The sequence below is a fragment of the Oncorhynchus masou genome, chromosome 11 (assembly GCF_036934945.1).
Source record: "Oncorhynchus masou masou isolate Uvic2021 chromosome 11, UVic_Omas_1.1, whole genome shotgun sequence".
NCBI classification, from domain to species: Eukaryota; Metazoa; Chordata; class Actinopteri; order Salmoniformes; family Salmonidae; genus Oncorhynchus; species Oncorhynchus masou.
This window is the reverse complement of record NC_088222.1, coordinates 30644448-30654653: the sequence shown is the minus strand read 5'-3', so window position 1 is coordinate 30654653 and position 10206 is coordinate 30644448. Positions and strand designations below refer to the sequence as shown.

General features: G+C 42.3%; 1 protein-coding gene and 1 pseudogene across 1 annotated transcript; one reads left to right on the top strand and one right to left on the bottom strand.

The window, feature by feature from the left end:
- The window catches only part of LOC135547851 (retinoblastoma-associated protein-like), a 28653-nt pseudogene that overhangs the window by 1201 nt on the left and 17246 nt on the right, over nt 1–10206 (top strand).
- On the bottom strand, nt 6669–9465 carry LOC135548500 (lysophosphatidic acid receptor 6-like). The gene has a single exon (XM_064978180.1). The coding sequence runs from the start codon at nt 8647–8649 to the stop codon at nt 7564–7566; it is 1086 nt and encodes a 361-aa protein (XP_064834252.1). The 5' UTR covers nt 8650–9465; the 3' UTR covers nt 6669–7563.

Here is a 10206-nt window from a genome sequence, read left to right as displayed (position 1 = left end):
TTCCCCAAGTTATATAGAATAATGTCAACAAACAATGGCCTCTATGGGACGGAGACACACAGACTCAGGACCAAGCACGTACCTATTCACATCGACGGGGCAGCAGTGGAGATGGTCGAGAGCTTCATGTTCCTCGGTTTCCACACCACTGATGACTTATGGTCCAATCACACCGACACAGTTGTGAAGAGGCACGACAATGCCTCTTTCCCCTCATGAGGCTGAGTAGATTTGACATAGGCCCTCAGATCCTCAAAGTTTTACAGCTGCACAATCGAGAGCATCCTGACTGGCTGCATCACTGCTTGATATGGCAACTGCTCAGGATCTGATCGCAAGGCGCTACAGAGGGTAGTGTGTATGGACCAGTACATCGCTGGGGCCGTGCTCCCTGCCATCCAGGACCTCTACACCTGGCCGTGTCAGAGGAATTCCCTAAAAATTGTCAGACAACGGCCACCCAAGTCAGTCTGTTCTCTGCTACCACTTGGCAAGCGGTACCAGAGTGCCAAGTCTGGGACCAAAGGGCTCCTGAACAGCTTCTACCCCAAAACCATAAGACTGCTGAACAGTTAATTTAATGGCTACCTGGACTTTCTGCTTTTCACCCACTACCTACATAGTACTTCAATCAATCACCTAACCAAACCTACATGTACATATTACCTCAATCAATCACCCCAACTACCTCGTACCGGTACTCCTTGTGTATATAGCCTCTTTATTGTTACTATTTTAGAATATACACTACCGTTCAAAAGTTTTGGGTCACTTAGAAATGTACCTGTTTTTGAAAGAAAAGCACATTTTTGGTTAATTAAAATAACATCAAATTGATCAGAAATACAATGTAGACATTGTTAATGTCGTAAACGACTATTGTAGCTGGAAACGATTTTTACTGGAATATCTACGTAGGCGTACAGAGGCCCATTTATCAGCAACCATCACTCCTGTGTTCCAATGGCACATTGTGTAAGCTAATCCAAGTTTATCATTTACCATTTTTATCATTTTGTTATTGACCAAATACTTATTTTCCACCATAATTTGCAAATAAATTCATTAAAAATCCTACAATGTGATTTTCTGGATTTTTTTTTCATTTTGTCTGTCATAGTTGAAGTGTACCTATGATGAAAAATTACAGGCCTCTCATCTTTTTAAGTGGGAGAACTTGCACAATTGGTGGCTGACTAAATACTTTTTTGCCCCACTGTATATATGTGTGTATGTGTGTATGTGTGTATACCACCCCCTTTGTCTCAAGTAGAGTAATTCCTCAGTATAGTGTGTTGTATGTAAGCACTGCACACAGACTTGACAGAGATAATAACCATTCCACTTTGTGAAACTGACCTATGATATTTGGTTGATACACCCCAGTGTGTGCAGACTACTATATGACATACTGATGTAGTCCATATAACTTATTAATGTATTTTCCTTCTCTTCATCAGAGGTTCGCCCTTGGTGTCCGGTTGTATTACAGAGTCATGGTGTCCATGCTGAAATCGGTAAATTACATGGTCTTATTTCAGTTTTACCTCCATATTTTCTTAAATGTCTGACAAATCTATTTTTTCCCCTATAGGAAGAGAAGAGCCTGTCAGGGCAGAATTTCAGGTATGCAACATAACAAAATATGCTAATCTCACATGAATTAAAATTATTAGTTCTTAAATTAGACTTAAACAAATACATTTAAAAAAATGGTTGCAGTGTATACACAGTGAACTGTTAATCTATGGAGTGTGCTATTGCCCATTTTCTCTGACCTTAGTCATGTGATTTCCATGACCATAAACTCCTGAATGAATGCACATTCCACACCTCACTCCTGGCTTGTGCTTTGGAGGTCATAATGGCAACCTATGGCGGTAAGTCTCTCCAGTACCACATTCACTCACTGCTAACAGATAGTCATCTGGATGATCCTAGTATTGATCATTCTACCAGCCGTTAATAGCCATGTACTAACTTCTCATTAAACATTTCTAATAATATTGATATAATTAGCAACAAACATGCATGTTACAATGTACAGTATATAATTCCCCTTTAATAACATGTATATACTGGATCATAATCAATTGGACACAGATGAGCTATCAATTGTCCAGTGCTCCTTCAAGAATAGTGGCTACAACAATGGTGGTAGTGTCCCCGTGAAGACGGCCCTGTTTTTCCCGTGGATCCTGGATGTGTTCCAGCTGACAGCGTTTGACTTCTACAAGGTGATTGAGAGCTTCATCAAGGCTGAGCCCAGCCGGGGTAAAGACATCGTCATGCACTTGGAGCTCTGCAAACACCTCATCATGAAGACTTTCCTGGAGAAGGGTAAGTTACGTCACTCACAGCCAGTCTCATCACCACATGGTACTAGGGCTGGTCGGTAAACCGTAAAAAATATATACCGGTATTCATTCATGGACCAGTTTGGATTTTTACTTTACCTTCTATAATGGTGTTTTTAATGTTTGATTTGTTACATTAAATAATTCAGTAATGACTCTGGGGAAAAATGATGGCAATCATGTGTTTTTAGTGCCAGTAAGAAACTGCTAACAACTGAGAACTGCTAGCGAGCACAACAAGTCAACAACTTCGGGAGGGTAAGCTTGCCAAATAATTGAAAACAGTCGGGAGAATAGTCTGGTTTTTTTGGGGGGGGGGATAGAGGAATACTAAGACAAAAGAAATGTGACACCGCGTGTAAGTTATAAAAGAGGAAAATTAAAGTGAATGCTGTAATTCAACAAATAACTATGCAAATGGAAACCATTGGTTGAGTACAAGATTGAGGCTACAAAAGAGGATTTAGATTCCTATGTAATGTTCTACAAATTGGCCTACTTCACTGTCAGTTTTGTCCTATTATTTTTGGTTGAAGTTTGGTTGAAAAGTATAAAGCAATCATAATGGAGAAAGCCCATTGAACACTTACAATTAATTTGTTGTCATGTCCTATCCATAAAGCATGTTTAGAGGTGGATTACTTAGAAACATCAAATACCGTCAAAAATTGGGAATATACCATGATGATATTATGGCCATATCGCCCAGCTCTACATAGTACACGTCATATAAAGTTAAATTATGGCATATAATTACAGCACTCAAGGCCAGTGGCATGTCTTGTGGGGTATGCATGGGTGTCTGAGCTGTATGCTATTATTTTAAACAGACCGCTTGGTACATTCACCTTACAAAATCAAGTAATGAGGAAGTATCTCTCTCTTCCACTTTGAGCCATGAGAGATTGACATGCATGTCGTTAATGTTAGTTCTCTGTGTACTTTTAAGGGCCAGCCGTGGTGCCCTGTTCTGAGCCCACTGCAATTTTCCCAAGTCCCTCTTTGTGGCACCTGACCACACTGCTGAACAAAACCAGGGCCTGTAGGACCTGCCTTGTTGATAGTGTTAAGTCAGAGCAATGCTTTATTATGGACTGACTTTGCCCCCGTCTTAGTTGTATCTATGTTTTGACCATGACAGTTTACAATGTAGGGTTACTCCAAGCAGATTAGTCACCTCAACTTTCTCAATTTCCACATTATTCATTACGAGACGTAGTTGAGGTTTAGGGTGTAGTGAATGATTTGTCCCAAATACAATGCTTTTAATTTTAGAAATATTTAGGACTAACCTATTCCTTGCTGACCATTCCGAAACTAACTGCAGTTCTTTAAGTGTTGCAGTCATTTCAGTCGCTGTAGTAGCTGACGTGTATGGTGTTGGGTCATCCGCATACATGGACACACTGTGTTCTGTTAGACAAGTAACTCTAACTCTTTATCCACATTATAGCAGGGGGTATAAAGCCATAAAACAAGTTTTTCCAGCAGCAGACTCTGATCGACAACGAATCAACCAACAACGACGAGACAGCCTACAGGGAGGAGGTGAGGGTCTTTGGAGTGTGGTGTCAGGAAAATAACATCTCACTCAATGTCAGCAAAACAAAAGAGATGATCGTGGACTTTAGGAAACAGCAAAGAAAACAGCATTGGAGAAGGTGGAAAGTTTTAAGTTCCTCTGTGTTCATATCACTGACAAACTGAAATTGTCCACGCACACAGACAGTGTGGTAAAGAAGGCGCAACAGCGACAGAAGCACAATTGAGAGCATCCTGTCGGGCTGTATCACCGCCTGTCACGGCAACTGCACCGCCCACAACCGCAAGGCTCTCCAGAGGGTGGTGCGGTCTGCACAACACATTACTGGGGGCAAACTACTTGCCCGCCAGGACACCTAAAACACCCAATGTCACAAGAAGGCAAAAAAGATCATCAAGGACAATAACCACCCGAGCCACTGCCTGTTCACCCTGCTTACATCCAGAAGGCGAGGTCAGTACAGGTGCATCGAAGCTGGGACAGAGCGATATCCTCAGTCATTTTCCACCCAGATTGTCAGACTCCGGTGGCTTATCATTGTTGATAGACGATAATCATTGTTTCACCTCTTCCACACTGACTTTATGGAATTCAAAAGTACAATTCTTGTCTTTCACAATTTGGTCTGACATACTTGGATGTATAGTGTCAGTGTTTGTTGCTTGCCAATGAAAAAGTAATTAAAGTAGTTGGCAATATCAGTGGGTTTTGTGATGAATGAGCCATCTGATTCAGTGAATGATGGACACGAGTTGGATTTTTTTTTCCCAAAATTGAATTTGTGTTCCAAAGCTTTTTACTAACATTCTTTTATATAATGTATTTGTCATAGTATAGTTTATTATTTTTCTTTTTCTTAATTTGCAGTACGTTTGCCAATCAGTTGGGCTGCCAGACTTATTTGCCATACCTTTTTTGTTACAACTATCTGGAGTTTGTCGGTGATTTACTAGGAAAGAAGACAAATTCCTCCAAGATTGTTGTGTGTGTCTTTCAGAAAAACCCAACACATGCTCCAGGCAGAGAAAATATTTAGAAATGCCCAGACTTGATGCACTTAGCATTACCCTGGAGAACAAGCCTTTTCCTTAGTGTCTCTCCTTCCTAGTTCCTTGGAAAAGGAACTCTTACATTCTCTGTAGACTAGAACTTCTATAGCCTAATATTCTTAGCTGCACAATATCTTAATATTTTCTTCAGGGATTTGAGATTCAAACAAGGATATTTCTGTAAATCCCATGCACAAAACTGTCTTAAATGACACTTCAGATTTTCCCGTCTTTTGAGGCTATAATAAATGTGTGTAAAGTGTCATCTTTTGAGCGCAAGCAGGGTGTTGAGTACATGAAGACATTCACTTATGTTTTGGAAAGATTGTGATAATCCAAAATTCTCTTATTCCACGTTAAGTAGTTTTCAAAGGAAATATTGTGTTTTGGTGTCCAACCTCAGTCCTCTATTGAAATGATGCTTGGTTTGATTTGACTGTGTTCTTGGTCCATTTGAAATGGTCTACGGTAACCATTTCAGTTTATGCCCATGTTCGGACACCTTGATACCCACATACAGTACATGCAGTCTCTCTCCAACACACACACACATTCTGTCCTTTGGTTACACTGCAATAGTGGTGTTTAACTTCACCCTCCCAGGCAACCCTCTCAATGCGTCTCATTGACCAGTTAACTAGTATGGCATAATTAAAGCAAGGCAATATCCCGGAGCTGCTAGTAAAGTCTACATACTGTAAGACAATTTCTCTGGTGCCTGTTATCTTCTATACATTTATACTTGATCTAGTTTCAGTGTTGTTAATTTGGCTGAGTACTGTAAAGGACAGGAACAACCTATCATTCTTCCAGTGTTTTTATAGATGTGTAGGACTGTTTGACTTGTTTTGTGTTTATCACCTCTTGTATGTTTGAGGATTGGTGCCAAATCCCAAGTCAGCACACTTTCCCCACAAAAGCGTGTGCTCACTTGACTGCTTTGGTTTCACAATCCTTCCCATCAGGTGAGTGAGTAGTGAAGAGCAGTGTGTATGTCATGTAGTTTAACCCCCAGGGCCCAAACTGCATGGTGATCTTTCAGCTGAGAGAATGGGAAGTTTACCAACATAGATATTCTCATAGTAAAGCCATGGATTGCTCATATGTATCACCTTACATGGTGTTAACAAAGAAACCCAGATATGAAATACTGAGTTGAAACCCAATCTATGAATAAATATAACAGTCCAGATGTTTCTCACATTTCCCACATGGCTGATGCTGTTGAGCAGTTTTCTGGTTATAGCCCTCGGATGTGGTTGTCTGGTTTTCTATGTATCTTAACAGGGCCAGAATGTGTTCATAGCCTTTTCTCTTTGGTTTAACTTTGGGGGGTTTCTATGTAAAATAGCTAACCAGTGATCTTAGATCAGGCTTAAATCCACTTTCTTACTTTGTTTTTGTTTCACACTCTTAGTCATTGTTATGGTCTCTATGGTGACATTGGTTTTGGTGTGCCACTCCTTAAAATAATGATTCAACCAGTTATCACTGGCTAGCCAGACGTCCGTTAGCCAGACGTCCGTTATCATGCTTGGTAATGGTTTGAGGTGGTTTCTGTGTGCACTAGCTATTTGTTGTTAGTTGTATGATTCATGTGAGCAGCGGAGGATGTATTATTGCTATGCTAGTGAGGCAATGTCATAAATATGAAAGACTGATAACCACCTACCTTTTGTAAAATGCTCTAAATATCTCAAGATATTTATTACCCACAAATCAATATATGGCATGCAAAGGTAAACCTGGGTAATGTCATACATTTACCACCATTTTGTTCATAGTGACTTAAGAAAACAGATGAGAACTTGTTTGCTTTCTTTTTATTCATTCAAGGCACCGTCACTATTGGGAGAAATAGTTTGCAAGTCAAATATCTTGCACTATTTGCTATTGTGCTATTTCATAATTTTGGTTGTTAATCTACTGACTTTAGTCACAGGTAAAACACTGACAACTGCCTGGTATCAAGTCTTTCAATAGAGCAACATGTAGGGCCCCCGGCCACTGTTTGACAAGTCACAGTGTGTTGTGGGTACATTTTCACTGTTTTGTTTTGTAAATCTGTAGCACCATGCTCAAGGGTTGCCTCCCCCAGACCTGCATCATGTAGGCTAATCCTCACACTCGACACTGCTGTTGATGCAATACTTAAAGGGATACTTCTGGATTTTGTTAATGAGGCCCTTTATCTACTTCCCCATTGTCAGATGAACTTGTGGATAACATATGTATTGTTCTGTGTCCAGTATGAAAGAAGTACGAGGTAGTTTTGCAGGCCTATACTAACTAGGATTTGCACAATGACTGGAAGTCTATGGGTATCTGCTAGCATGCTAGCCAAAATTCCAAAGTACCCCTTTAACACGAGAACACTCAGAGCTGAGTCACTGTACTTAGTGCAAGGATGGTACCCTTAATGCAACCGCTCTTTAGGGTTTTCTCACTTTGTTCCTGTGATGCCATGGTTCCTATAGAATCCACTCAAGACTACTCATCTCCCATCTGTTACGGCTCATCATCTGGGCGTATTGCACCAAATATTGACTCACTGAAATATTGATGTCAAATATCGCACTGATGCCTCATTAATTTGGCTCATGTGGTGATGATGTCACACAGTGGACTCTAGGTAAAATTGAGTCCTTGGGTTGTTCTGAATGATGCTCTGGCTCTGCAGCATGTTTGTCTGAAGACCCTTGTCCAGCTTATTCTTGTTGCGAACCGCCATAGATTTACGTTTGATGGAGTTCTGGATGGTCTCGGAGGTGAAGTAGTAGATGACTGGGTCGAAACAGCAGTTGCTGACCGCAATGCAGAGGGCGATTGGGTAGATGGTCCTCACCACCGACTCCACAGCACAGCCCTTCAGCAGCTTGGTGCGGACCAGGGCATAGAACACCAGGTTGACGTTGTAGGGGATGAAGCAGAAGCAGAAGATGAGAAGATGGACCACGATCATCCTCAGGATGTTGGTCTTGTTGAGCTGGCCCCCACGGCTGATAGCCTGGGGCTGGCGCAGTGTCTGAAGGACCGAAACGGAGCAGAAGATGTTGAGTAACAATGGAATCAGGAATCCCACTGTCTCAATAAACACCACCACCTTGGACAGACTGGACTTCCACTGCTTGTTGGAGAAGTTTTCAAAGCAGTAGTTGACGGAGGAGTTTTTGTACCTGAGCGAGGTGGTGTCGAGGAGGAAGCCTGTCGGAAGGCTGCCAGACAGCACCAACACCCAAACAGCGCAGCAGGCCAGCTTGGCATTCCGCTTCGTCCGCAGCGCCTGCGATCGGAATGGGTGGACGATGGCCAGGAAGCGGTCCACGCTGATGCAAGTGAGGAAGAGAATGCTACCGTACATGTTGGTGTAGAATAGGGAGACAGAAAGCTGGCAGAGCCCCCTGCCAAACGGCCAATCCCGGTTGATAAAATAGAAGATTCTGAAGGGCAGGGTGAGGACGAAGAGCAGGTCGGACACCACCAGGTTCATCATGTAGGTGGTGGTCTCGTTGCGCAACTTCAGTGTGCAGGCAAAGATGTACATGGCAGCCATGTTGAAGAGCAGCCCGACTATGAAGACCAGGCTGAAAACCGCTGTGTACAGGGTGTACTTAAAGCCATCACTCTTAATACAGCTCATGTTGGTTTGGGTCAAACCAAGAGCACTGATGCCATCAGTTTCTAGAGTGCTATTATGCATCTTTAGAGAGGAGTAGAGGATGGGAGTGTTGATGAATGTCAATACAACAATGGGAATGTTTTTGTGGAAAGCATCGATCACTTGTACAAGTTAATTCCAAAGAATGGAGCACTGAAGTGTCCTTAATTTCAGTCCTTAATTTCATCAGTTATGTCATTTCCAATCTTCCCCCAGCACAAGGGAAAACTAGCTCAAAAAATAACCACACCTTCACTCGTATCCAATGTTCATAAGCACAATGTCCTCATGTGAACACCACCATGTCCAGTTTTTTTTAAATAACAGCAAGTAATTCCATCAATACCTGTGCTTGTATCCAAAAAGACAAGACCAGTCCCCTGTTAATCCATTGGTACGTGTATGATGGAGCACGTAATTCTAAGATCCCAAGCCTGTTTTTATGTCCCCTGTGAACAGCCTTGATGTTGGCTTCTCGGAGTCTGGATCATTTCTCCTCTCACCCCAGAGTCAGCAGTGTTTCTTGCTTCAGTGAGAGCGGGGGAGTCATGTGCCTCTCCTTGGGTCTGTGAGCTGAGCGTCTGAGAGGCTCTGTGCTGCCTCTCTGGGTCCCTCCAGGCCTCTGGCAGCCCTCTTCCTGTCTGATCCCGCTGCAGCCCCTGGGGGCATGGTGCTCCTACTGACCCTACACTTGTAGACAGACGGGCTCTGCTGTAGACTGTCTGTTCTGTCCACCAGAAAATACAGCCTTTCCAGGCCTAACAGTCAGTGGAGTCAGTCTTCTGTTCTGAAGCTCTACCACAGACTGGTTAACTGACTACTTGCTTACACACTGGGAGGAGTAGGCTACCACCCATCCAAGGCCCTCCCACATCTGACTGCTTTAGCTATGTAATCACCTTAGAGATTTGTCTCTGGCTGGGCTTGGCGGGAGACGGGTGGGGTTCTGAATGTTTAAAGACGTCCTCCAGTAATAATTTATTTAATTAACTTCTCCTGTTAGTTTATTTATACTTCATATCTCTAATGTACACACACCAAAGGGTAAAACGATATGTTTTGAGAAATCATTTTTTTAGAACACTGGATACTTCAAGGAGTTGGTTTGATGAAGTTGTGATGTCATCGGCCTCCCCCCTTGCTTGAGGAACAACAGTGGCGCAATAGAGAACGAAAGGGGAAAGGCTCACCTCCACACTTGTGCCATGTCAGGACTTACCTGGACTACCTATTGATTTGCCTTTTTTTGTTGAGTAAATCAGGTGTGAGGTGAAAAGGATTTGTTAGCTTGTTTTGGTGCCCTTAGCATTCTTTCAGGATCTCATGAAAATATCAATGAAATGTATGTAAGGTGTTTTGTTCAAACTTTCAAATTCCTTTATATATTGGATTTTCATCTAAGAGCTAGCCTACTCCCGAACAGTGGACATTTTTCAGTTGATTGCTCTATTTGGCGAAAGGAGTCAATTAAGTCCTACTCTCCTGTCAGCCCCAGAGCACAGTGTACTTTCTATTAGTCAATGGTGTCAGTGGGCAGCGGACTCAGAACGACAGGAAGGGGAAGGTTCCAGTGATGACAAGCCTGAGCGTGCAGACTAA